The 27,757-nt window shown below is 46.9% G+C and overlaps 2 protein-coding genes across 5 annotated transcripts in view; one reads left to right on the top strand and one right to left on the bottom strand.

Annotated features, from left to right (window-relative positions):
* Positions 1 to 786, bottom strand: part of UBN1 (ubinuclein 1) — an 82,917-nt gene extending 82,131 nt beyond the window's left edge. For all 3 annotated transcript variants that reach the window (XM_039492672.1, XM_039492668.1, XM_039492670.1), the window contains exon 1: positions 412 to 786. The gene's annotated coding sequence lies outside the window, so the exon portion shown is untranslated. The remainder of the gene's footprint in view (positions 1 to 411) is intronic.
* Positions 714 to 27,757, top strand: ROGDI (rogdi atypical leucine zipper). Of its 2 annotated transcripts, XR_005585716.1 has the most exons (12): positions 714 to 902; positions 10,236 to 10,307; positions 11,026 to 11,108; positions 15,761 to 15,815; positions 16,864 to 16,944; positions 19,929 to 20,024; positions 21,718 to 21,816; positions 22,044 to 22,157; positions 23,029 to 23,078; positions 24,834 to 24,960; positions 26,722 to 26,892; positions 27,400 to 27,757. XR_005585716.1 is itself a non-coding variant. In XM_039492683.1 (11 exons), exons 1-11 carry the CDS (start codon positions 861 to 863, stop codon positions 26,761 to 26,763), a joined length of 861 nt encoding a protein of 286 aa, XP_039348617.1. In that variant the 5' UTR covers positions 714 to 860; the 3' UTR covers positions 26,764 to 27,757. The 2 variants fall into 2 exon arrangements, 1 of the variants encoding a protein (XP_039348617.1); XM_039492683.1 differs by having other exon boundaries at positions 26,722 to 27,757.

Genomic DNA, 27,757 nt, shown 5'->3' with positions numbered 1-27,757 from the left:
AAGATATATATACACAGAGGACATGAAAAAATGGGTGTTGCCATACTAACTATGATGAGAGTAATCAGTTAAGGTGGGCTATTATCAGAAGGAGAAAAAAAACTTTTGTAGTGATAATCAGGATGGCCTATTTCCAATAGTTGATGTATTTTATAATATGGTAAAAATGAGAAAGTAAGCAATTTTTTCAGGGATAGTGCGTTGTGATGCTTTGGTATTTTTATGTCTGATTTTGTAAGCAAGTAGTTTTTAAGTGAGGTGAAACTTGGGGGCTAGGGTATGGAAGAGAAATCAGACTCCTGAAATGGGTACACTCATCTGGAAAGGTTGCTCTAAAGCAGTGATTCTCAAACTGTGGGTCATGATTCTGTTTTAATGGGGCTTAGACTTGCGCTAATACAGGTAAATTACCTGCTGCCTGTTGGTTCATCTATGTGATGGTCTCCCAGTCCTGCACGGCCTGGTGCACATCCCTGAAGCCTGCTGCCTCTCCTGGACCCCGACCACTTCACCACCCTTCAGTCTCAGGCCCCGCCCCTCTCAGGCTTGCGCATCTGCACGTACATTGTGATGTCACGCCAGCCCTTATGGTGTCATCCCTAGTCCCGTGCGTCTTTGCCCCCAGCTCTGGGGGGGACGGAGATCATTCCAGCCACTCACCAGCACGCTGTGCCGCGTTGCTAGGCAGAGTAGAGGCCGAGCCGTGGTGGGCGGGGTCGGAGTTGGGCGGGGCCTGGGTGAGGACTAACCAATCCCAAGGCTGGTGGTGCCGGAGCCTAGCCAATCAGGAGTGAGTGGGGCGGGCACGAAGCGGAGCTGGCAGCCCGGGCTGTGCTGAGCAGGAGGTGGAGCGCTGAAGGATGGCGGCCGCGATGGCGAGCGCTGCGGAGCGGGCAGTGCTGGTGAGTCCGGGACCCTCCTTCCTCTGCCGCCAGGCAGCCCCGAGCGAGGGGTCACCCTGCCAAGGGCCTGGGCCCGCCCCCGACCCCCCCCGGGGGTTGGGTCCAGGCCCCTGCGGCAGCTGCCGCCCCCACCCCCGAGGCCCTCTCTGGGGGCGGGGGCCCTATGCCCCCCCGCCCCGCCCCCGCTCTGGGACCCTTCCCCCAGGTGTCCCGGAGAGAGGCGCTGCCCGACGCGGGGCAGGTGTTGCCTGGCAACGGGGGGACGGCGAAGGGCTGCCGGGGATGGAGGCGCTGCCCGGGGCCTGCCTGTCCTGGGACCGTTCTTCCCTGCCGGGCAGTGCCCAGCCCTGCACCCCGCCCCTCGCCGCCATCGCAGACACCATTAGCCCGGACAGTTTGGAGCTGGAGCATCTCGCCTGGATAGCGGCTGCCCCTGCACTGGCCAGGTTAGTCATAGACCTGGAAGGGACCTCGAGAGGTCACCTGGTCCAGCCCCCTGCACTCAAGACAGGACTAAGGATTCTCTGGGCCAGGGGTCGGCCACCTTTCTGAAGTGCTGTGTTGACTCTTCATTTATTCACTCTAATTTAAGGTTTCGCGTGCCAGTCATACATTTTAACGTTTTTAGAAGGTCTCTTTCTATAAGTCTATGATCTATAACTAAACTATGTTGTATTTAAAGTAAATAAGGTTTTAAAATGTTTAAGAAACTTCATTTAAAATTAAATTAAAATGCAGAGCCCCCCCAGACTGGTGGCCAGGACCCAGTCAGTGTGAGTGCCACTGAAAATCAGCTCATGTGCTGCCTTTGGCACATGTGCCATAGGTTGCCTACCCCTGATCTAGACCATCCCTGACAGGTGTTTGTCCAACCCGCTCTTAAAAATCCCCAATGATGGAGATTCCACAACCTGCATAGGCAATTTATTCCAGTGTTTAATCACTCTGACAGGAATCAGAGGGGTAGCCGTGTTAGTCTGGATCTGTAAAAAGCTTTCATGGGTGAATCTGATGAAGTGGGTATTCACCCACAAAAGCTTATGCTCAAATACCTCTGTTAGTCTATAAGGTGCCACAGGACTCTTTGTCGCTTCTGACAGGAAGTTTTTCCTAATGTCCAACCTAAACCTCCCTTGCTGCAATTTAAGCCCATTGCTTTTTGTCCTATCCTCAGAGGTTAAGAAGAACAATTTCTCTCCCTCCTCCTTGTAACAACCTTTTATGTACTTGAAAACTGTTATCATGTCCCCTCTCAGTCATCCCTTCTCTTCATGTTTTCTAGACCTTTAATCATTTTTGTTGCTCTTCTCTGGACTTTCTCCAATTTGTCCACATCTTTCCTGAAATGTGACACCCAGAACTGGACACAATGTTCGAGTTGAGGCCTAATCAGCGCGGAGTAGAGCGGAAGGATTACTTCTCATGTCTTGCTTACAGTACTCCTGCTAATACATCCTAGAATGATGTTTGCTTTTTTTCTGCAACAGTGTTACACTGTTGACTCATATTTAGCATGTGAGCCACTATGACCCCCAGATCCCTTTCCGCAGTACTACTTCCTAGGCAGTCATTTCCTATTTTGTATGTGTGCAACTGATTGTTACTTCCTAAGTGCAGTACTTTGCGTTTGTCCTTGCTGAATTTCATCCTACTTACTTCAGACAATTTCTCCAGTTTGTCTAGATCATTTTGAATTTTAATCCTATCCTCCAAAGCACTTGCAACCCCTCCCTGCTTGGTATCGTCCACAAACTTTATAAGCGTACTCTCTACGCCATTCTCTATATCATGGATGAAGATATTGAAAAGAACCGGACCCAGAACTGATCCCTGCGGGACTCCTCTTGTTATGCCCTTCCAGCATGACGGTGAACCACTGATGATTACTCTCTGGGAACGATTTCCAACCAGATAGGCACCCACCTTATAGTAGCTCCTTCTAGGTTGTATTAATGGGGTTCATGGCACGGGGTCATTGCTGACTGTGAACTAAGCAGGAAAGCCGAAGTTTGTCTAGCAGCCAAGAGGCATTTTCCATCCCTGACCTCTTCTTTCAGGGCACGCTTTCCTTGGGCCTCCCTTAAATACTGCTTGCGGGGCACTGCCCACTTGTTGTTCAGTGTATTAGGGTTGGTCTACACTGGGGGTGGGGGGATCGATCTAAGATACGCAACTTCAGCTATGCTATTCGCGTAGCTGAAGTCGAAGTATTTTAGTTCGACTTAGCTGGCCGTCCTCACGGCAGCGAGTTGACTGCCTGGCTCCCCCGTCGACGCTGCTTACTCCTCCTGCCAAGGTGGAATATGGGCATCGATTTGCGGATTGATTTATCATGTCTAGACGAGACGCAATAACTCAATCCCCAATAGATGGATTACTCCCTGCCAATCTGGCGGGTAGTATAGACTTACCCTTAGTCTCTTGTTCTTAGTATTGAAAGCCTTCATTGATATAAGCGACAAAGAGTCCTGTGGCACCTTATAGACTAACAGAAGTATTGGAGCATAAGCTTTCGTGAGTGAATTAGCTTTCGTGGGTGAATTCACCCACAAAAGCTTATGCTCCAATACTTCTGTTAGTCTATAAGGTGCCACAGGACTCTTTGTCGCTTTTACAGATCCAGACTAACATGGCTACCCCTCTGATACGTCATTGATATAGGGTCAGTGCCCCTTAGGAACTGTCTGCTGCTGCCCTGTGTTCTGTGAGAGGATTAAGATCAGCAAATTGGAGCTACTGGTCCTTCCCCAAGATAGGATCTTGAGGAATGGAAGCGGAGCCTTATCATGCTTTCAGCCCTGGAATGTCCTTACTCACTAGTACATCCTCTGTAAATCAAGGTTCATGACTCTGTAGCATTTTACTCATGTTGTTTTTGGGTCAGGATTGTAACTCGCTGGCTGGAGGAAATTTTACAGATGCCGACTCTGATAAATTTTAGCTATTCCTAAGGTACCTAAGAGGCCTTTGGCCTTGGATGGCTGAAATTAAACATCAGTACTAAAGGACATTTTTATGACTAAGATGTGCATGGATTTGTCCATCAAGAACTTAATTAACAAATGTGTCTGAAATTGTGTTCTAATTGAGACCCTACTGTAATAAATAGGTGGGTGGAATAGCAGTTAAAACAACCCTAGCCTAAAAGCATGTCTACACTATAGACTTAAGTCGACCTATGTTATGTCAACTTACAGACACTGCAGTAGTTACTGCTGATGTCCACACTGCCCTCCTTCTGTCGGTGGTGCATGTCCTCACCAGGAGCACTGTCACCCACTGAAGAGTGGGGAAGGGGTTGAGAGCCAGGGCGCTTAGCTCCACACAGCTCCCTTCCAAGAGCCCTGTAGCCACCGGACTTCTTGCCTCCCTGTTCTGCACCGGGAGTCTGGGCGGGGCCGGGGACAGAGGGGGATCAAGCACCCACTGCTGCCATTAGAAGTCAGTGCCTATGCACATGCGAGCCGTGGGTTGAGAACCGCTGCTATAGTGTGTACACTGACATAATTAGGTCAACGTTAGTTGCCTTAAATATACCTAACTGTGTAGTGTGGATCAGGACTATGTAACAAAATAACCAACCAACCAAGACCTGCAGGAATATAAACGTATCCCACCCTCTCTGAGAATCCCAGCCATTCCAAGCCCCTCAGCTTTTCTTCTCTGATCAGGCTTGTTTGATTTATACTCCCTTCTGTCAATCCCCAATCATAATTCTTCATATTAATTTTGATTAGGGCAGTGAATCAGGTTCTGCAGAAGTCACAGGAAACCCCCAAATAGTAACACTTGGATTGTATCAAACAAAGCCAGAGAACTTTGGATGTGTTTTTTTGTGTGTTTTACTTCTTATGGTCTCATGTGACATGTATGAAGTTATAATATCTGAGATCAGATGTCCAGGAATTCAAGGAAGACAAGAATTTATGTGGGTGCCATAAGTAGCTCCCCGGAGGTATTTAAAAAGCTCAAGAAAAAAACAAGATAAATACTAGAGCCTGTGCACATCCTAGTCTTTTTCTCCCATCTCCTCCTGTCTGTGCATTCTCCTTAATAAAGGGATGTACCATCATGGAAACAGAAACTGGTTAATTATTAAAATCTCTGTGCTTTCTGAGTTAAAATGGCCTTGGACAGAGAGATGTGTTTATGATGTGGTTTTATCTGCTTTAGAAAAAGGTCCAGGGTACCCTAGGAAACTGAGCAAAACAAACCGCTGCTGTGTAAGTCACCTTGGATGTGTCAGTCTGTGACATTGCAGGTACCATATGCCACTTGGTGTAAATTCAGGCATGGATGAGTAAATTGCCCCAAGTTCTACATGTTGAGATTTGAGACTTCTAAACCAAAAGGTGCCTATTCTGAGCTGTAGATTTTTAACAAGTTCATAGAAATATTCCAAACACAGTTAGGCTGGAACTGTGCTTTAAGTGACAAAATAACCAACTAACCAACACTTGTGTGAATATAAATATGTCTCACCCTCTCCAAGAATCCCAACCATTCCAAGTCTCTCAGCTGTTCTTAAACATCTGCAAAAACATAGCATGCCCTGAAGATCGATACACTGTCTGATCTGGACTGATCAACAAAGGATGAGAACCAAGCCAGTCTGTGTGTGCCCTGAAAATGGAAGAAGTTTTTAAGCTTAAAAGTGGTTTAAACAGTTGATATGGTGTTCGTCTTCTTTGAATGACTGCACATGTGCATTCTACTCTAGATGTGCATGCACCCTGCGCACAGTCACCAGAAATTTTTCCCTCAGTGGTACCCATCATGGTGGATCAAGTGCCCTTTGCTGCCACACACGGTTTGCGCCAATATAAAGCGCCCAGCCAATCCTGCGCCCTCTCAATTCTTACCGCCTGTGACAGTCGCTGGAACTGCTCTCCTTGCATTTGCAAGTTCTCCCAGTGGATTTTCTCTTTTTATTGTACATAGTTAGTTTTAGTAAATTAGTTATCGTGTTTATTGGAGTTTTCATCTGATCCCCAGTACTGAGGGAGGCCTCGGTCACCGGGCTTCAAGCCCTGCATCTCCTGCAACAAGGCTATGCCCTTGAGCAACTGGCATTCAAGCTACTTGAAGTGCTTGAGGGATGCTTATACTGGGGACCATTGCTAGATCTGCAAGGACTCAGATGGAGAACGATCATGAGGCCAGGTGGAAGATCCTGCTCACGGAGGTGGCACCGAAACCTTCATCTGAGCCAGGCCAAATGCCTCAGCATCAGTAAGGAGTGCTCCTCCTACCTTACCAGAGTCCCGGCACCAATCACCATCTCCAGAGCCCAGAAAAAGACATAAGAAACAGCGTGCCAAAAGGGGGCATCCCCAGCACTGATTCCCATGCCTGGCAGCCTTTAGAGTAGAGTGTGATCTAAACCAAAGCACTCCTCTACCTCAGATCCATAGAAGCTGGCACCATTGATTCTGGCACCTGCGTAGGCACTGTCAAGTCTGGTACTAGAAGAGCTTCTATATTGGTGGCACTGTGCAGTACCGACACTATTTTGGTACCTACCACACCGGAAGAATTTGTAGCTGCCAGGGACCTTCTCTTGCTGTCAGTACCAGTATTGTCAGCAGTACAAGAGTCGGTGTTATTGGTACTGGTGGACAGGAGTGAACTAGCTGGGTCATTTCAATGCGAAGGGCACAGCACCATCAGAAGGGAAACCTGCAATGCTTGCTTCAGTGTGGACCTCTCCACCCCGTCACTGATCTCTGACGTGGTTGGGAACAGCACCTCTGCGGTCACTAGAGAGAGACTCATCCTCATCAGAATCGGAGATCGGGTCTTACTCTTCCCATCCTTGAAACCATTCTTGCTACTCCTTTAGGCATTTCCACCCTTCCATGGGTCCAGCCACAGGAGTACCATTGAGTGGCTGGCCAGGAGGTCACTGGGGACCTACACCAGTCCAATGGCCCTTTTGGAACCTGTGGGGGGGTTCCCCCAGTTTCCAGGGCATATTCCAGGTGCTCCTATTCAGTGGCCTCTGAAAGATGGGTAGCACCGTCCTACTGGGTACCAAGCCCAGTATCAAACTCAAAGAGCCAGTTCAGTGGGATCCTGCTGATGCAGAAAGGGAAGAAGAGCACCCACAGCCAGTGCTGGCTTCCTCCTCTGATGAAACAATCTCAGGAACGGACGTGTCGTCTCCCCCAGATGATTATAAGGCTCACCAAGAGTTGTTAAAGATGGTGGCCCTGAATCTGAGGGTACAAATGGAGGTAGTGAAAGAGTCCTCCCACAGCCTGGTTGACATTTTAGCCACTGTGAGCCCTTCTAAAATAGTTCTGCCTCTCAATGAGGCCATTATGACCCAGTTAAGACTCTGTGGCAGACCCCCGCATCCCTTCCTGCCTCCTTCAAAAAGGGCTGACAGAAAATATTATGTTCCCATCCAAGGTTATGAGTTCCTTTAAACCTGTCCCCCCGGAATGCCAGTAAGAGAGAGAGACAGGATCAATTCAGGACTCAAAGAAATTAAACGTGTTCAGTAGGAGAGTTTATTCTGTGGGGGGAGGTTACAACTCAGAATTGCAAACCAGCAGGAGCTGTTGGGCAGGTCTGATTTTAACATGTGGGATTCCCACAAGAGGCTAGGCAAGACTTCTCCTTGCTAGTGGACAAGGGAAAAATCGATGGCAAGGGTCTCTTTACAGGCTGCTCTGGATGCAGCTGACTCAGCTGCCAGGTCCATGGCTTCAGCAGTTGCCATACACAGGAGTTCATGGTTACAGTCCCCTGATCTCCCGCAGGAGGTCCAACAGACTGTTCAGGATGTACCCTTTCAAGGAGCCTTGCTCTTTTTGTGACTCCTTCTGTTGTTCTAAATTCTGCTCCCAATGAGGTCATAGTCCAGGTTCCATCACAGACACCTTCCTGCTACCTTGGACAGGACAGCTTTATTATACTTTTCCCCCAATCCCACTCTTATACAGAGTGCCGCTAAAGATCAAGCGGGACCAGGTCCAAGTTATTCTGATAGCCTCAGCATGGCCCTGCCGACACTGGTTCTCCTCTCTGCTAGACCTCTCAGTGGCGACTCCAGTCCCACTCCCATTGTACCTGGACCTGATCTCTCAGGACCATGGCTGGCTGCTCCACCCAAACCTGAGTTTCCTTCATTTAATGGCCTGGAAGCTCCCTGGCTAAATCCCAGAGAGCAGGCTGCTCAGAGCAAGTTTGCCAGGTCCTTCTAGATAATAGCGAGCCCTCCATCAGGACTACTTACCTCTCAAAATGAAAGCTGTTCTAAGTCTGGGCGTCCCAGTCCGGAGTCTCACCCATGCATTCATCCATCCAAAACATTGTCGCACCTGAAACAGTAAGGCTTAGCAATTTCTTCTGTCAAAGTTCATTTGGCAGCAATATTAACTTTTCTCCTGAGGGTGGATAACCAGTCTGCTTTTCAAATGACATGTCAGTCAGATTCCTCAAAGGCCTCAAGTAAGGGAGTCCATTCCCCCTTGGGACCTGATCCTGGTCTTGTCAAAACTTATGGGACCCTGTTTGAGCCATTAGCAACGTGCTCTTTATTACACCTCTCCTGGGAGGTGGTTTTCTTAATTGCGATCACTTAGGCCCAAAGAGTCTCTGAACTCCATGTTCTCACATCGAAGCCACTGTATGCAGCCTTCTTTAAAGATAAGGTGTATTTACAGCCTCACCCCAGTTTCCTCCTGAAAGTGGTTTCACAATTTCATAGCAATCAGACAATTTACTTACCTGTCTTTTACCTGAAACCTCGTGCAAATAAGAATGAATGATGTCTTCACTCACTGGAGGTTAGATGGGCTCTAGCTTTCTACATAGAAAGAACTAAACCGTTCTGGTGGTCGACCCAACTAACCTTCCATGGCTGTACCGGACAGGATGGAAGGTCTCCCAGTCTCTTCACAGACAGCCTTGTCCTGGATGTCATCAAGGAGGGCGAGGCTGCCATCCTCTAGGCTTTGGGGAAAGTCCTTCATGTTGCAGTGAATCTCTTTGCCTACTCTCCCCCCAAATGGAACCTCTTACCACCCCGGAAGTGACTGTTCTTAAGAGCTGAAAGGTTTTTCTTTTAATGTGTTCAGTGGTTTTGTAAAGACTCTTTCTAGGGAGATGTACTCAGAGAGGGATTGTTTGATTCTCTGGATTGGATCCATATCATGTTTGACTTGCTGTAAGCTACCTCATTCTAGCAAACTCCCAAACCTGATTCCACCAAAGGATCAAACCTCTCATTGTTTCCCGCTATAACGTATCTCAAGCTTTTGTTGGCACTTAGTGGTTAACAGGTATTTTATGAAATGGAGTCTTATCCAGATGTGCACCCAACAGGCGCATCTGGCTGGTTAACGAGTGTTATAACCAACATCTTTGTCCTAGCCCTCATTCAAAAGGTGTTTGCCAGTAGGACATTTCCATCTCCTGTAAAAAGAGCTAGGCGGAAATCCTCAGATTTGCTAACACTTCTCCTAATACATATAGGTAGGAATGGTATAGTAGTTAAGCCATTGGACTAGACTGGGATTTGAGAGACCTGATTCAGTTCCTGACTCCCAGCCACAGACTGATTGTGACACCTTGGGCAAGACACTTATTTACCATGTGCCACTGAAAAATGGGGATTGCCCTTCCCTACTTCGCTGTGGTGAAAGTAATCCTCCCCCCAATGCCCACACACCTACTACCTTTGTTCTTTTGACCAAGGGTGTTTTTATACTAATACTTCAGGTTTGCAGTTTCATATTCAGGATCTGGTTTTCACAGGCTTTCTCCATATCAGACAACTGGTTGAGGTCAGCTGAGAAGTTGTCCCATCAGATCTGAACTTGTTTATTACTGAATTTGTGCAAACAGTCCAGTCCCCTCAGCTGAATTTATTTCAGGTTCTTTCCTAATTAAGCTGCTGCTGTTTGGTAAACCACATGGATGAGAGCAGTATAAGAACCAGGGTAGAACAGCCCCAGAGTTTTCAAGGAGGCAGGATCTGGGCTTTATGCTTCATCTGAAAACGATACCGCCAGCAGCCCAGGGCCACCTACCATCATTATTATTCATATAATGCTCTAAGTAAATAAACACTTGATCAGTGGAGTCAAGGCAAGATATTTTGAAAGGCAGCATGGAGAGGTAGAGAAAATAGCACCTTAGAACAATTCATTCAAAAACTGCCTACCTTTCCTCTTGTTACATTTCCACCTGCACATACCAGTAAACTTGTTCTCCATGGTTTATGTGCTTCTGTGTCTCAGAAAGAAATTAAGACCAAGCATCCTGTGAAAGCCCCAAGAGACTCCCATAAATTATTCCTGTTTTGTCTTTCCATGGCTGTAGGAAGAAGAGTTTAAATGGCTTTTGCAAGAGGAGGTTCATGGTGTCCTGAGACAGCTGCAGGATATTCTGAAGGTAACGAGCCAGTTCCAGCCATGCATAGGGAATTTTCAGTTGCTTTTTTCTGGTTGCTGTTTTGTTCTGTGTGAACACAATGCTGGGGTGGCAGCCCTGGAGAGCAAAGATCTCTCTTTATCCCCAAAGAAAATATATTAAAAACAATTTAAAAAACCCTACATGCATGCTAATAAGCTAACCAGAGGACTCCCCCAACCCTAACATGAGCTCTGGCAGGAGCAGCCCTTTAAAACCCCACTCAAGGGGTTTCCTTGTGGTTTCAAGTTCATCGCAGCTTCAGCTCAGAACAAGACCACAGTCTTATGGGCCCCAGTCCTTCCAACCCTTCCCTAAGGATTGGGTCCCTTCTTGGACCAAGGGACTTGTCTGTTTACTTAATCAGGAAGAAGGCCCTGAGCTAAAACAAGGCTGTTTATCCAAAAATCCTTTCTTGGTCTGGTGGTCCCTGGAGAATCCAGTTTGAACGAGCATATTTGCACCTCTCCAGGAGTGGCTTTACATTAGCATCCCTCTCCTCCTAGAAGAGTTGCATACAATGCCACAATAACACCTACACAATTGCATTTTAAATATAATGGACCCCGTAGGTTTAAACCTAATTCAGTATGGTTTAACTTAATTCAGTAAAGTTAATCTTAATCCCATAAAGTTTGTCCAGGATATTGCAGTATTTTGTCGGTCAGTCACAGTGTCAGCTCCCTTTGCTGTTGTGCAGGAGGCTTCTCACAGATTTGCTTTGCCTGTTGGTGGCACAGAAGGACCAGTCAAACAGGAGAATTTTATGCTGGGTACTTCAAGGTAAGTGTTTGTTCTTCATGTGCACTTTTGGTCTTGGGATCCTCCTTGCGTAGGAAAGGAGTGGGGAGGATGTGGAGGATTGAGGCAATTCATTCCCATTTTACACAGATTCTCCTGTTGTTGCTATCCTCCATTTAACATCTGGACACACTAGAACACTTCCATAGTTGAGCACATCCACCTTCTAGTGACCCAGGTGCCTGGCTTGCAGAGCACAGAAGCTGATTTACTTTGGTGCACAATTATACCTCCTTTCCTACAACGTCTGTGACAGTTTGGCTTTAATTGTCTCTTCTTGCCTGCTGCTCTCCTAGCTTACTTTAATCATGTGCATGTCACATCTTCCTCCCTCCCCCATTTCATCTGCTTTGTTACATAACATGGAGATCTGAATGCAGTGGCATTTAGAAAAGCAGCAGTTCAAGGCTAAGATAAGAGCCCCTATGGGACAGCTGTAGCTGGGAGCTACCTGCCCTGTGCTCTGTAAATCCCACCTTACCTGTTGTACTGTATTACTCCCACAGCTGAGTGGTTGGGTCGATAGCTGAATATCTGCTTCTAAATAGATGTTGAAATATTCAGCCATAATTTCATTATTTGAGCCTTTACTGCTGCAGCTTTCCAGCCCTTTAAAAAAGAGACTGTCGCTCTGCGGAAAGCCTGATGATATTTTGCTGTTTATGTTGTAAAAGGCAGTTATCCAATGCTCATTTAATCATTGTTTAATAACCTTCTAAAGAATGAACACTTGGCTTTCCCATCTGTTTTGCTTTCTTGCCATTTTATCAAACATTAATTGTATTTGCCTGGTAAAATACACATACCTGTCCTTGTTTACTCTATTTATATGCATTAGCATCTTTGGTAATGTCCATACAGGATGGGAAGTTCATTTCTTTGATCCCATAAGAATAGGGCACTCAAAAAAATCACTCCTTTGGTAGGGTTAAATAAAATTAGATGCTTCCCATCAGATGACAGTACTTTTAAAACGTATCACATTTTAGGCTTTGCCAATTTCCTGTTTGATTCTTTAGTGGTCATATTCTGATTCATTACATCACTGCAGAATAGTTAGATCGGTTCTCACCATGTTCAAAGTGTGAAAAATGAGGAGACCCTGTCTAGCACTTACAGCTGTTCTTGGCTTTGCTGCTGATTCTGTGTGTGGCCTTGGGCAAGTCCCTTAACCTCTGAGTCTTAGTCTCCCCAAATGTGAAATAGGAATAACATTTACCGACCTCACAAAGCAGTGAGAGATCTGGATGAAAGGCGCTGTATAAGTGCGGTTACTACTAAACTGCATCTGTAATAGTCACCGTTTCTGAGCCTCCAGTCCAGCTCTACTTCTGTAGAGTTACACAGTAGACAGTAAAAAAAACAGGAGTACTTGTGGCACCTTAAAGACTAACAAATTTATTTAAGCATGAGCTTTCGTGAGCTACAGCTCACTTCTTCGGATGCATAGAATGGAACACACAGACAGGGGATATTTATACATACAGAGAACATGAAAAGGTGGAAGTATGCATACCAACAGGCAGAGTCTAATCAATTGAGATGAGCTATCGTTAGCAGGAGGAAAAATTTTGTTGCAATTTTGCAACAAAAAAACTTCAAAAACAGACTCCAAAGAGAAACTGCTGAACTTGAATTAATATGCAAACTAGATACTATTAACTGTGGGTTAAACAAAGACTGGGAATGGTTGGGTCATTACACCAATTGAATCTTTTTCCCTATGTTAAGTTCTCCTCACACCTTCTATGGGCCATCTTAATTATCACTTCAAAAAGTTTTTTTCCTCCTGCTAACGATAGCTCATCTCAATTGATTAGACTCTGCCTGTTGGTATGCATACTTCCACCTTTTCATGTTCTCTGTATGTATAAATATCCCCTGTCTGTGTGTTCCATTCTATGCATCCGAAGAAGTGAGCTGTAGCTCACGAAAGCTCATGCTTAAATAAATTTGTTAGTCTTTAAGGTGCCACAAGTACTCCTGTTTTTTTTGCGGATACAGACTAACACGGCTGCTACTCTGAAACCTGACAGTAGACAGTGAAACAAGCTTCCACAAAAGTTCTCAGAGCAGCTGTGGAGCAAGGGATTCTGGTATCCAAAGGGGAAAATCTGTGGACGTTTATAGTGTGTGCAGAGATTGTCTCTGTCCATTCCTCCAGATGTTTCTCTCTCCTGTCAACTATCGCTTCAATCTACTTTGGGTTGAACTGCAACAGGTTTGTCTCCATCCGGAGACAGGTCTCTCTCAGATGCTGGGAGGTCAGTGAGATCATGGTGTCTGTGTTAAATGAAATGGGCTCATAAAGTGAAGTCCTTAAAGCCCAGATACTTTAGTCTCCTGTCATTGCTTCATGTAAACATGTAACAGGATTGGTGAGAAGGTGGGACCTTTGCAGAAGGTGACCAGTTACCCAGCGCTACTCTTCAGCTTCCTTTATGGCATAAGCAGAAAGCATACACAATGTCAGATTATAACCTAGTTTGTGACTTGCGTCCCTGCTGTTAGTGCCAGAACTGTAATGTTTAAACAAAAGGTGTTAATGTTTAAATGGTGAACAGAGTGTGGATTGTTAATACAGGGAGGAAACTAGTTTAGGATGAGATCTTAGTGCTCTAAGCAGGTCAGTTACACAAGAGAGCTGGCAGGAGGCTTGATCTAAGGCCTGGTCTACACTACGAGTTTATTTTGAATTTAGCAGCATTAAACTGAATTACGCTGCACCTGTCCACACAACGAAGCCCTTTATTTCGATATAAAGCGCTCTTAATATCGATATCTGTACTCCTGCCCGACGAGGGGAGTAGCGCTGAAATCGGTATTGCCGTTTCGGATTAGGGTTAGTGTGGCTGCAATTCGAGTATTGGCCTCTGGGAGCTATCCCGCAGTGCACCATTGTGTCCACTCCGGACAGCAATCTGAACTCGGATGCACTGGCCAGGTAGACAAGAAAAGCCCCGCGAACTTTTGAATTTCATTTCCTGTTTGCCCAGCGTGGAGGTCTGATCAGCACAGGTGACCATGCAGTCCCAGAATTAAAAAAGAGCTCCAGCATGGACCATATGGGAGATACTGAATCTGATCTCTGTATGGGGAGATGAATCAGAACTCCGTTCCAATAGACGAAATGCCAAAACATTTGAAAAAATCTCCAAGGCTATGATGGACAGAGGCCACAGCAGGGACTCAACACAGTATGTCTACTGGATGCTGCTGGCAGACGTGGTGCTGCAGCATTACACAGCAGCATCCCCTTCCCTTCCCTTGCCTTGCAGACGGTATAGTAGGACTGATAGCTGTTATCGTCGTCCCGTGAGTGCTCCTGGCTGGCCTCGGTGAGGTTGGCCGGGGGCGCCTGGGCAAAAATAGGAATGACTCCTGGTCATTCTCTTCTTTAAGCTTTGTCTCCTGGAGATTCACTCCTTCCTGGAATATCACAGCAGCTGGAGGCTGCCCTCCCCTCCCCCCCTTTGATCTCTGCTTTGCAGAGGCAATAAAGTCAGTGTTGTTTCTTATTCATGCATTCTTTATTACTTCATCACACAAATTGGGGGCTAACTGCCACAGTAGCCCAGGGGGGTGGGGGAGGAGGGAAGCAACGGGTGGGGTTGTTGCAGGGGCACCCCCTAGAATGGCATGCAGCTCATCATTTCTGCAGGATGTCTGGGGCTCTGACCCGGAGTGTCTGTTTGCCTCTCTGGTTCTTTAGTAGGCTTGCCTAATATTCTAGGCAGGACTGACTCTCCCTTTAGACAAAATTTAAAGAAGAGAGTGACTTGGGAAGTCATTCCCATTTTTGTCCATGCGCCCCCGACCGACCTCACCGAGGCCGGCCAGGAGCACCCATGACAGCAGCAGATGGTACAGTATGACTGGTAACCGTCATTGTCAACTTGCAAAGCAGCAGATGGTACAGTAGGGCTGGTAACCGTCTTTGCTAACTTGCAAAAGGCAAGGGGATGCTGCTGTGTAACTCTGCAGTACCGCGTCTGTTAGCAACATCCAGTATACATACGGTGACAGTAGAAAAAAGCTGAACGGGCTCCATGGTTGCCATGCTATGGCGTCTGCCCAGGCAATCCAGGGAAAAGGGCGCAAAATGATTGTCTGCCGTTGCTTTCACGGAGGGAGGATTGACTGATGACATTTACCCACAATCACCCGCGACACTGTTTTTGCCCCATCATGCATTGGCATCTCAACCCAGAAATCCATGGGCGGGGGAGACTGCGGGAACTGTGGGATAGCTACCCACAGTGCAACGCTCCGGAAATTGACGCTAGCCTCGGACCATGGACACACACCGCCGAATTAATGTGCTTAGTGTGGCCGCATACACTCGGCTTTATACAATCTGTTTCCAAAAATCGGTTTCTGTAAAATCGGAATAATTCCATAGTGTAGACATACCCTAAGAGTAGGTGGTGAGAATGCATCTCTCTAGCTGAGCTGTCCACAGGACATACTAGGCCCAGCACTGGAGAGCTCCTGTGTGCCCACCTGGGAGTGGGGAAGGTCCTTGCTGCCCTCTGCTGTGTTACATTTTGGTTGGTAAAGGTGAAGGCTGGTCACCTGTTCTTGCAGTCAGCCTCCTGTGACTCTCACTGTTTGGAACTGTTTTGTCATTCCAGCGCAGACCAGGTGAAAGGAGCGTTGATGCTGCAGGGAGATGCTCTCTGCCAAGCTGTGAGTACCAATCCACACCAATCACTTTGTGCTAGCACTGGGGTGAGCAAGTGCTGAATACCTGTATTCTTCTCTTTTCTGATCAGCGGTGAAGCATGCTCCATGCCTTTCTTCCCCTGCTAGACTTTGCTCCGTCCGATGTCAACAAGCAGGAAGATGTGTCAAGCTCACTGGGGCTGGAGCTGCCCTCTATGGTGGTAATTGGCTGGTTGCTGTCTAGTGATGGCACCTCGGTACCACAGTGATTGCATCTTGCCATAGCTTTGGTTGGTTTTACAATAGGCTCTGGTATCAGCCAAACTCTGCCAGGCAACTGGATGAAGATGCAGCCAAGTCTGTGCCTAAACAAGGCAGTTCTTGCATAGCTGACATGCTGCTGAGACATGATGCCAGGGGTTGAAATCTGCATCTAGGAAAATCTGAGTGCAGAGATGCGGAGAAGGAAGATTCTGTCCTTACACGTGTGTGCTATCCTAGTGGGGTGTGTTCTCTCCCAGTTAGGGAGTGGCACCTTGATTAGCTGCAGTCCAGTCTTAATATGCATGATGTATAGTCTTAGATCTGTTTTAACTCAGCCTTCCAAAACTGCCACTCACTCACCTGGGACAGTTCATTATTTATGATGACCGAGTGAAATATCATTATCAGTGTTTTGCAATATTATAATCTTGACAGTAGGTATTGCAATAGACCCTTCTTAGTTGATGGGCTTCTCACCTATGTTGCCCCTTATCTCTATCATCAGAGTTCCCTCAACACCACCTAAAATGAACTGGCAGTCTCCTCTCTGGGCCCGATTCAGTAATGATGTTGTCATTTACGTCTTGCATCTCCCTCTCATAGAAATAAGAATAAGGCAAAAAACTGGCTGAACCAGTACTGCTCAAAATGCCCCCACTCAGCAGTCAGTGTCGATGGATCTGTTGGAGATGAGATACATGGCTTTGAAGGGGTATGAGCAGCATACCCCTTTTGCTCAGGAGAAGCCCTGCTCTGAGTTTTGTGGGGGAGCTCCTCTCATCTCTGCCTTTCTCTCTCTCTCTTAAAGGATATTAACTTGAAAATGCCCAGAAATAACCAGCTCCTTCACTTCACATTCCGCGAAGACAAGCAGTGGAAATTGCAACAGGTATGGTTATCAGGAGTCTTCCCGGTGTTGAGTTTGTGCCCTCCCTGCAGCCTGTATAGGCCCTTTCTTTCAAAGAGGAAAGGGCTGGTCCTCATTGTGGTTCTCCAGACACCAGGACCCACCTTCCTTTCTTTATTCATTGGAGTGTGATAGAGGAGGGGGCAGAGATGTGAACTAGTTGGGATTAAGGCTTTAGAAGAAAAAGAAGTGGGTGCTACTAGTTCCTGAGACATTGATGAGCTGAAAGATCTCTGGGTTGGGGTGCTGAGCCTGTGAAAGGAGTGCTCAGAGCACCCGGGCTGTAGCTGTCTCTCTCAATGCCTGTTGAATCTTGGCTGGCTGAACAGAGAACAGTTCATCCGGCTCTGAGCTGGCTCACAATTCTGCTCTCATTCCCTGTATGAAATCATGTCTTCTCCCTTCTCCTCACTAACAGCATATGACAGTGCCTCAGGGTACGTCCAGACTACCCGCTGTATCGGCGGGTAGCGATCGATTTTTCGGGGATCGATATATCGATCCCCGAACGTACTCCTGTCGACTCCGAACTCCACCAGAGTGAGCGACAGTAGCAGAGTCAGCATGGGGAGCCGCGGACGTCGATTCCGCGCCGTGAGGACCCGAGGTAAATCAATCTAAGATACTTCGACTTCAGCTACACTATTCACAAAGCTGAAGTTGTGTATCTTAGATCAATAGCTCCTCCCCCCCCCCGCCCCCCCAGTGTAGACCAGCCCTTAGACTCTAACTATAACTGGATTCTTCAGTCGGAATAAAACCAGATAACACCATTGAATCCAAATGGGAAGAATTCTGAATCTCTTCTTCAGACTGGTATCGCTTGCCATTTCTATTGCTGGAATAGATCTGGCTTCTGGAAATCTAGTGCCCAGTCTCATGGAACTAAAGTTTCCCACTATTGCTCTGAAGTTTAAAAACTGACACTGGGGTTCTATGCTATGTAGGTCCTTATACAATGTCTTCGATTTTTTTTTATAAGCATATTTGGACTTTGGTAGTTTGTTTGACACGTCAATCTACAGCAAATTGAGAATTCTAATTTACTGGCATTTTAAACATGTTAGCTAATTTTAAACATGTTAGCTACTCTGTGGTAGGTGAATCAAGCCCTGAGTTGATCTGGGCTTTGAATCATTAACGCTTATGGTTGTGTTGAGTTGTTTGTGTTTTGCAGACAAGGGAGCTTTTGTGATGCACTCAGCAGTGTTGCCTCTATATAAGTGACCCTTTTGCGTTGCTGCTCTATTGATATTCTTCCACCATCTCTTAAGCACAGCTCCCACCTTGATTTACTTTGGAAGGACTTGGTCTCTTAACGTTATTTAGACAAGGAATGCGAGAGCCTAACGGAGGCAGAATAATAGTATTTCGTGAGATTATGGGGAGACCCTTGTCCTGTTTCTCTCAGAACAAGCCTCCGATAGTGAAATATCCCGAGTTTCTTCCATGAGAGAGTGGGCCTTGCCAATTGGAGGAAGCACTGTGAAAATTGTGATGACTGTGTCACTCCAGAGCCTAGTGGCATAAGCTGCTTCCAAGTCTGTTGTTCTGGAATATTCCTGGAGGTGGGGGATCTGGAGAGTAGTGTCCTGTGATGCCATGTCACGAGTGCCAGCAGTATCTAAGCTGCCAGCTGCGTGCACCATAATGGTGGTTTTGCACTGGAGATGTTTCCTCCATCTAGAGACGCCCTCCTCTGAGTAACAAGAGCGCTGCTGAGACTTCTGAGCTGTGTGTTCTGGGGAAGCAAGTGCAAGTCATACAAGAGCTTTTCTTGTAAATCTATCCAGAGCCTGCACTAGGTAAGGTTCAGTATAGCACTCGGGAGAGTTGTGCCGAGATTTGGGGGAGAAAGGAAGCTTCAGACTACAAGCTTCCCATGAACAAAGTCCAAAGCTCTGTGTCTGTCTGTTTCACTGTTACATTTGCAACTGGCATCTAGAACTTGTCTGAAAACACTAGCGAAACATGCCCTTCACAGCGTCCTGCGCCAAACTTGATGAAGTGCTTTTCTCTACACACCCACTACCTCTTACCCTAACTTGTGCCTGCCTTTTCTGTGTTCATCCTCCCTGTTCATTAATGCCTTCCTCTGTTCCAGATCCCACACCAGCCTCTGGTGCTGAGTGTCCGAGTCTCACCCCCACTTGGAGTTGCTCCTCTGCTCTTCTCCCCCTGCCAGTGAACCCTTTCTTTACGTTGTTTTTCCTCACTCGTGTTATGAGCAGGATTGCTCTGTTAATGGACCATATGCTGCAGTTTCTCTTGGTTCACAGGGTTTCATGCTAGATGTGCCTCAGGTCTATTCTATCAAAGGTTGCTCAAGAGGCAAGCCCCAGTGATGTGTTCCCCTGTACCCAAATGCTACAGCAGCTACTCTAGGGTGTTGGTAATCCGCTGTTCCAATGAACCTTAAAGTTAGAAATCAATGCTTTCTGTTCTCTTAAAGTATTCACATGTTGTATTGGTTTTAGCTCTATGGCAATGATTCCTAAGAGCAGCCACTGTAATCAGATCACAGCTGAAGAAGTCAGAGACTGGGCAAAGACAGTAGCCAGAATGTATTCTGAATGCCCTGTATCCTAGACAGTGGGAATGCCTAGCTGGAAAGCAACGGCTCACTTTTGTTTCTGGCCCCGATTGCTCACGAGATCTGACTACCTGATATCACTGCTCCTTCAAACCAGCAGGCCCCAGACTTCAGACGATTGTTTCTTAAAATGCCCGGTCTGGTACACCAATACATTTTATGATCTGAATGGCAGAGGTAACAGCTTTCTTTAGTGGTGAGTGCTGAGTGCCCAGGGGAAAATGCCGTCAGTATTATGGGATGATCAACATTTCCTTTCCTGTCTGTGCAGTGGTATAGGATGGATCCTGGGAGACAACAGTGGGATAATCCACCTTTTAGCATTACTTCAGAGGGAGCAGATTTGACAGGGCTGCATTTTGTACCTTTGCAGATCCAGGATGCTAGGAACCACGTTAACCAAGCAATTTACCTGCTCACAAACCGAGATGTAAACTACCAGTTCAAAACCGGCTCTGAGGTCCTCAAGGTGAGCAGAATGCTCTCTGGGAGGTGGGGTAAGAGGGCAAACTCTCCAATTCCATATTTCTCCCTTCTTTTTAATGCGGCTGCGCTGTGTTGTGTTTTTTTGTCCTGAGTTGAAATCTCTGCAGGGACTGGTCACACAAGGTAGTGCAGGGATGCAAACCCAGGTCCCAGGCTACCGTCCTAGCCACTGGACAGGTTGGCTGTAACTTCTCACCACATCAAGTGTGAGAAAGAGCCTGTTCCGTTTTTCCTTGGCCACCAACCCTTTTTCTCCCCCTTGGGAGAAGATGAGTCATAGTTCAGAGTGCCTTAACGTTCTAGTAGTCATGAGCGCTGTAGCAGATGAACACAGCTCCCCCAAAATGCTGGGTTGGGCATTCTTCCCAAAATAGGGACTATATCTGAGGAAATTCACCTTCAAGGTGCAATATTCCTGCCAGGTGAAAAAGCCACCACTGTCGCAGAGTCATAGGAAAGAGCTTGCTCTACAAATGCTCAAGAGTGTGCATAACTTATTCACGTGAGTAGTTTCATTGACATCCATGTGATGATTCACATGAGTCAAGTTCTGCACATGCAGGATTGGAGCCCATCAGAGCAATTAGGCAACATGTTTCTCTTCTTTTGTATATAAAGCTTCTAGAAGAGCTTTCAGTGTCTTTAGATCCCTCTTTGACTGTCAGCTCTTAAAATCTTTAAATTGTTTTCTCTACTGTTTCTTACATAAGGCACAACGGGCTTTTTTTTTTTTTTTTTTAAACTGGAGTTGGCGGTGACTTACCCTGAAGAGGGGTAAAGTGGGGTGGAGGAGAATGTGGGCTGACACTTCTGTGAACATTCTTGTCCTTTTTATGTAAGGCTGCATGACAGTGGTACATTTTTGCCAGCGAAATTACACTTATAAACAGCAATTTTCTTTCCCAGTAAGTCTCTGAATTCCTGCTCCTCTTTTCTTAAAGCAATACAGTCTCTCTCCCAGCCCAGCTTGAGCAGATTCATTTTGTTTCTAACCCTGTTGCCAAGGAGGGTGTAAATTTAGCGTGAAGATTTCACAGTGGGCTTATGTAGGTCGGGCGGGGAGGCGGGGGAGACAACCTGGGAGGGAGGTGACTCGGATGCAGATACCTTTCTGCTGTTTAGAAGAAATTGCAGAGCAAATTATGATGCTTGGTGTCATTGTAAGGATGCCAGGAGAGGTCTGTGGCATGAGTGACTCTCTTTAAAGCAAGCTACTTGGTTAGGATTCAGAGCAACAGAATATCCAGGAGCTCCAAGCTCTTCCAGTGGCAGATCCTGTAGAAAAGCAGAGACTCTTATATGAAACGTCAGCACTTTCTGATCTGGAAGCTTCTCCCGGTGCGGACAGTAAGTTGTTGACAGAGCATTGCAGTGATGCCAGTTAGGCTGATGTGGTTTTGTCGGGAACATCAGCAGGGAGATGCAATTGACAGAACGTCCTCCCCGTGGGTAACATGAAGAGGCCTTTGCTCTCTAGGGGCCTGAGCGAGAGCTGCTTGCGTCTGTTTGAGCCTCGGGTGGGAGTGTGTGTGTAGAGTTGACGCCCTGCCTTGAATCAGTGCAACTCCTTGATGCAGTTTCCCCTGTAACAACTCATGCGTGTTACCCAGACTCTTCAGCTCGCCCTCCAAAGCTACATCATGGCCTTCAACAGGAATATGTGTTTTCTTTCCTAGCTGATGGATGCAGTGATGTTACAGCTGACACGAGCTCGGAACCGGCTCACTACTCCAGCCACCTTAACCCTACCAGAAATTGCCTCCAGCGGCCTTACGGTAACCAGAGAAATAGCCATCATGTATGGTCAGGTCCCTATTCAAGTCTCTCTATTAAAACATAGCTTTTCTCTTTTACCTAAAGCTGTTAATGTGTCTCTGCCTCTCTCTCTCTCTTTTTTTTTTTTTTTTTTTTTTAATGGAAGAAACTGTATGGTAGTATTACCCTTGCTTTAGAAACAGAGGGTCCTGTCACTGATGCAGAAATCATTTTTATTTTCTCGCAGAAAATGTTTACCCCTGCTCTGCCCTCGGACATCCTTGTGAATTTTTACATCAACCTAAATAAGCTGTGTTTGACTGTCTACCAGCTCCATGCACTGCAGCCCAATTCCACCAAGGTAGTCTCCTTTCTTCACCTTTCCCAGTCAGGGGAGACGTGGGCTATAAAGAGGAGATCTCAGTTCCCTGGATGATGCTGACACCTCATGACATGAGGTGGTGAGATCTCCAGAGCATGGGATGAGTGTGTTTAGTGTTAGGTACCTGGAATTAGATCAGGATGCAGCCAGAACAACTGGTCCTCCTGGAAGTGCAAACCTAGGTTTGGGCATGATGATTTAGCAAAGATGGAGCTATTTGAGTGAGCCTCAGAGGGGATAATCACTAAATTTACCCGCATGATATTTTATTTTAAAAAAATGTGTTTGGGTCAGTTCCTTTATAGTGTTAAAGGGACACAGTCAAGTTAATTGATGTTTTTCTAATAAAAATCCCTTATCTGTGTTGCAAATACATCTTAGATTATTTAAACCAAAGGAATTTTAAAGCGCTAATTTCATTTTCACGATGTTGCTTGACCACTTGCATTTCTCAGCTTGGATAGTGGAAATAAGGCTAGTCAGTTTCATTTGGTTATAACCAGTTTCTAGTGAGTTTCACACTCAGGTTCTCAGTGGTGCTGTGTTTTGGGATGCAAACCCTGCAGAGCGATGGATTTTGTTTTCAAAAAGTTTCTGGGACTATTCATAAGGTGCCGGAAGGGACCAGATGCTAGAGGCTCTTTGGCTCTGCCTTTTGCTCACTCTTAACTCCTATGCATACACCTGCCCGTGTTTCTTGATATCAAACCACTGTCTCCCTGTATATAGCAGCAAATGTGAGTCTCAGCTGCATTTTGTCAGTACATCCTGACAAATCATTTGATTGTATTTTTTTTCTTTATCTCCGATTTTTAAGTGACTTAATTTCTCTCTTTCATCCTTTGTGTAGAACTTCAGACCTACTGGAGGGTCTATTCTGCATAACCCTGGAGCCATGTTGTAAGTACTGTCTTCTGAAGGGTTGTATAGCATGTGTAGGAGAGAGTCATGTCCGACGCTGACTCATGGCCAGAACACAGTCATTAGCATTAGCCCTGCTTATGAATTGCTTTGAACTTTTGGCCAAGAAGAGCATCTGTTAGGCCAGGTCTACACTACAGACTTATGTTGGTATAACAGCGTCACTCAGGGGTGTGGAAAATCCACACCCCTGAGAGACGTAGTTATACCAACCTAACCCCAGGGGTAGCCAGCCTCTCAGGGAGGTGGAGTAGCTTCACCAATGAGAGAAGCTCTCCTGTCGGTATAGGTAATGTTTTCACTAAGGCCATGTCTACACTAGCACTTATGTCGGCAAAATGTTTGTTGCTAAGACCTGGTCTGCACTGTGGGGGGATGGGGGAGTGACGTAAGATACGCAACTTCAGCTATGGGAATACCGTAGCTGAAGTCGACATATCTTATTTCGACTTACCTCCCGTCCTCATGGTGTGGGATCGACGGCCGCGGCTCCCCTGTCGACTCTGCTGCCGCCGCTCGCTCTAGTGGAGTTCCAGAGTCGACAGGAGCACATTCGGGGATCGATCGCTACCCGCCGATCCGGCGGGTAGTCTGAACGTACCCTAAGGGATGTGAAAAAACATCCCCCTGAGCGACATAAATTTTACCAGCATAAGCGCTTGTGTGCACAGAGCTATGTCAGCAAGAGATGCTCTCCTGCCGACATAGCTACTGCCGCTTGTTGAGTTGGTTTTATTACGTTGACAGGAGAGCTCTCAACCTTCGGCCTAACATGGCTACACAACCGCTCTTCCAGTGGCACAGCTGTATCGGTCCAGCGGCACAGCTGTACACTTGTAAGTGCAGACATGGCCTAAGTGCTACAGCGGCACAGCTGCAGCGCTGTAAGTGCAGACAAGCACTTAGGTAGAGCAGCTCCAGTGAGCCAGTGCTGCGGCTGTACCTTCTGAGCACTGGTGCAATAGCAAGATCTCTTTAATGACTCATTCCCTAGCCCAGACAAACCTGGCTGTTCAAAATACAGTCCTTACTTAGAGAGGAAGGGGCTGGCAGGGAGCTCAGGCCTGGCACAAAAGAGAACATTAACCTCCCACCACTCCAATCAGTGTTTCATTCCCCGTGCTGCTGCTGCCCCTGCATGTGCCGTGGTTAGCCAGTGCTTGACACTACATCTTGTCTAAGCTGGGCTGAAACAGTTTCATATTCAGCATGTCTGGCGGGTGTCTGGTGTAACCATGTGCTTCTGACAGAAATCCTCGTGGTTTCTTTCATAACAGGAGGAGGGAGGGAGAGAGTTCTAAGTGATTCATACTGATTCTCCGCACCTGGGGGTTGTAGCAGTGTAACTGAAACTAAGCTATGAAACTGGTGGTGCAGTGAACTAAATGCATTAGCCTCTCCATTAAGAAGCTTGGGTTCAACTTAATTTGATTACAGGTAAAATTGAGTTAAATGTCTACTGGATGTGGCAGCCTACAGTGGATAGGTTTCACAGTCTGCCACATCTACTGCTTAATCTAGGACTGGACTATTGGGGGAAGGTGCTTTGGCAGAACTGTGGAGAGGAAGCTGTGTATCATATGTCTGCTAACTAGCACACTGAGCCTCACTCTCATGAGCACTACATGCCCCTATAATTTACCGTCCAACCCTGACTTAGCAAGTGTAGCCCCTGGATTCATCAGAATCCATGGAGCCCTGTCTTTGAGCAGCTGTTGTGTGTTCTCTTTGCAGTGAGTGTGGCAGCCAAAGATACGAAGTCAGCCATGTCCATAAAGTGGAGTGTGTGGTACCTTGGCTAAATGACGCCCTTGTCTTCTTCACGGTCTCTCTGCAGCTCTGCCAGCAGCTGAAGGACAAGGTAGGGACATGGGCAGAAGTTCTGTTAGTAGGTTTCAAACCTGTTCAAATTAATTACCTAGTGCTCTTGTGAGCTGGAATGGATTTGACCATGAGTGCTTGGCACAGAGATCAGTATGCAGTATGATGTAATTTGTTCTATGTTTTGATAGCACAGGATGTTCAGGGAAATAATGAAAACTGTTGCTATGGAGCTGACAAATGGTAGGTGCTACACAGCAGGAGTCTAGTTAAAATTCTGAATAACTGGGTGAGATTTAGTAACAAGGTGCTGTTAGCAGCTGCAGAGAGAACCCCTTGGAATCAAGCAGCCTGGTCACTTCGGAGGGGGATTTGCAAGGTTACAAGTGTCACTTGCACTTGTAGAGAACCTGATTTGCTAATGAGGTAATTAGCTCACCAGCTGAATGCCAGAGAGAAGGCAAACAGTATAAAATGCTGGGCTGGGGAGCAGGAAGGGGGCTCCCATTAACTGCTGCTGTGTTTATCAGGGTTGGAAGGGACCTCAGGAGGTCATCTAGTCCAACCCCCTGCTCAAAGCAGGACCAATCCCCAGACAGATTTTTACCCCAGTTCCCTAAATGGCCCCCTCAAGGATTGAGCTCACAACCCTGGGTTTAGCAGGCCCATGCGCAAACCACTGAGCTATCCCTCCCTTGTACTTGGAGCACAAGGGAGAGAACAATAATAAAAACACTTGGTGAAGGTACCCTGGTATGGACTGTGTGTGCTGTGTAGCTCATCGGGAGGGTTTCCAGGAGCAGAAGGGGGAATCTGTTCAATCTGCTGTTTCAGAAATGTGTGTTCCAGGGCTAAGGACCATGGCCATACATTGAGAAACTGAAATGAGGAGCCAGAGGTTCAGAGCCGCTGAAGAGGCAGTGTGGTCAGACTAGGATTCAGGAGGATCTGAGATCTGTTCCCAGCTCTGCCACTTATCTGGTGCATGACCTTGGGTGTGTCACCTCATCATGCTGCCTCATGCTGTAAAATGGGGATAATATTTCCCATCCCTTGCAGGGTGCTTTGAGCTCCTTGGTTGAGAAGTGCCATGTAAGAGCTTGGTGGTCTGGTGTGTATCTGCTGTACATTATATGATACCTGTAGCAGTGACACTCTTTCTCTGTGTAAAACACTATGCACACCTATGGCTCCATAGACAAATGTAACAAATAATAATTGGCCCATTGTAACTGCTCTTGAACTTTGAACCAGGAACCACTACTTACATAGCTAGGGCTAAAACACTCTGGCAGGATCCGTATAAACCCGTCAAGAATCAGTAGACTGTTGATAGCACTGGTTCTGGATCACTGCTGAGACGCACACATTGGGTCCCTAGGATTCAAGTGTGGCCTGTTGCTCCTGGCCTGAGCTGTGTGCCCTTGAGGAGGTCTGAAGGGAATGTCACTCTCTGGAAATCCCACTGGCTGAAAGGAGCTCTGCCTAGCCCCCTTGAGCTGGGAGCAGCCATTGTTCTGAGTTAAAGGGAGGGATGTAAAAGAAAATGGAGGAGGATCCTGGGATTTGGGAGGGGTGTGGCCAGAGAGAGAGTGGAGAATCTGAGGGCCCAGATCTAAGAGAATCATGGCCTCCTTCCAGCTTCTCTCATCCCCGGAGCTGCTTCCGGGTCTGGCCTGTGAGGCAGGGTGGGGGAGGAAGCTGTCCCTTTAACAGAAAGAAGCAGCTTTAACGTGAGACTGATATTTAACAAGGATCCAGGGAACCCAAGGACCTACCTGTTTTATCCCTTGTTTTTCAGATCTCTGTGTTTTCCAGCTACTGGAACTACAGGCCGTACTAATCCTTCCAGGAGAGTTTGACCCTACGTGACTCTGAAAACTACTGCCCTGCCCTCTTAGGAGGAAACCCCTGTGTACCAACCTGAGAGGAGTGCCATGTCGCACTGGCCTGTGTTCTGCCATACACCAGGGTCAGTGCTTTCCAGAGACATCACTTGTAGGAGCTGCTTGTGCTTCAGACCTCAGGGTTCAACACATGGCAGCACTAAGCAGGGCCCTTCGCAGTGCTGTGATGTGGACCGTGAGCTTGCTCGTGTCTGCGTAGTCACATGTAGAATGTTACTTATTTGCACTTTGCAAGCCCATAATAAGTTATGTGGACCATGTCCGAGGGGCTGGGGTGAGGGGAAGACCATGGGCCAGTAAAGCTAATGTAATTTGCACATACCATGAGGATTGCTGGACCATGAGCAGGGCTGGGGAGGGACGGAGACAGACAAACACTAACTGGGGCAGGCTGAGTGCTTGTTAATGTGCAGCACATCACGGGTCAAGGGGATGCTGTCTCATGCGGTGACCTAGGATGGTCTAGCAAGGTTTTTGAATGGCCCCAAGACTCATTCCTTCCTGTCTCAAACCCTCCCCAGCATCTGTCCAGATATTTCTTGTAATTCAGTTTGAGATGTTCTTATTTGCAGCTGTTACTTCCTTCTCCCTGGCACCAATGTGACTGCGTGTTACTCCTTGTTTCTGAGCCCCAGGTGAGCCAGTCATTTTTGTCTGTGTTAGAATGTAGCTTCTGTTCACCATTTGCACATAAACCTCTCTCCCTAGCACAGGAATGAGCGGAGCCTCTGTCCGCCATCTGTGCCAGGTCTTCCATTGTACAGTCTCGATGGTCTACCACAGGATGACACTAAACACAGATCTGTGGACAAGACCACGTTGTTCCTGTGGAAGGATGGTTATTGTTACCTGCCTAACCTATTGATGCTACAGTATATGAATCATCCCCATAACCAGTCAATATTTGTGAAATAAAGTTCCTCAGACCAA

The sequence above is a fragment of the Mauremys reevesii genome, linkage group 10, assembly GCF_016161935.1.
Source record: "Mauremys reevesii isolate NIE-2019 linkage group 10, ASM1616193v1, whole genome shotgun sequence".
Classification (NCBI taxonomy): domain Eukaryota; kingdom Metazoa; phylum Chordata; order Testudines; family Geoemydidae; genus Mauremys; species Mauremys reevesii.
Note: the sequence above shows the minus strand (reverse complement) of the source record. Positions and strands in the feature narration are given on the sequence as shown.

Excerpts from the sequence above, each read along its gene's own strand:
- ROGDI (XM_039492683.1), top strand. The coding sequence starts at position 861 with ATGGCGGCCGCGATGGCGAGCGCTGCGGAGCGGGCAGTGCTG. Across the intron at positions 20,025-21,717 it reads CCGGCTCTGAGGTCCTCAAG|CTGATGGATGCAGTGATGTT; the intron begins GTGAGCAGAATG and ends TTTCTTTCCTAG. Across the intron at positions 23,079-24,833 it reads CATAACCCTGGAGCCATGTT|TGAGTGTGGCAGCCAAAGAT; the intron begins GTAAGTACTGTC and ends TTCTCTTTGCAG.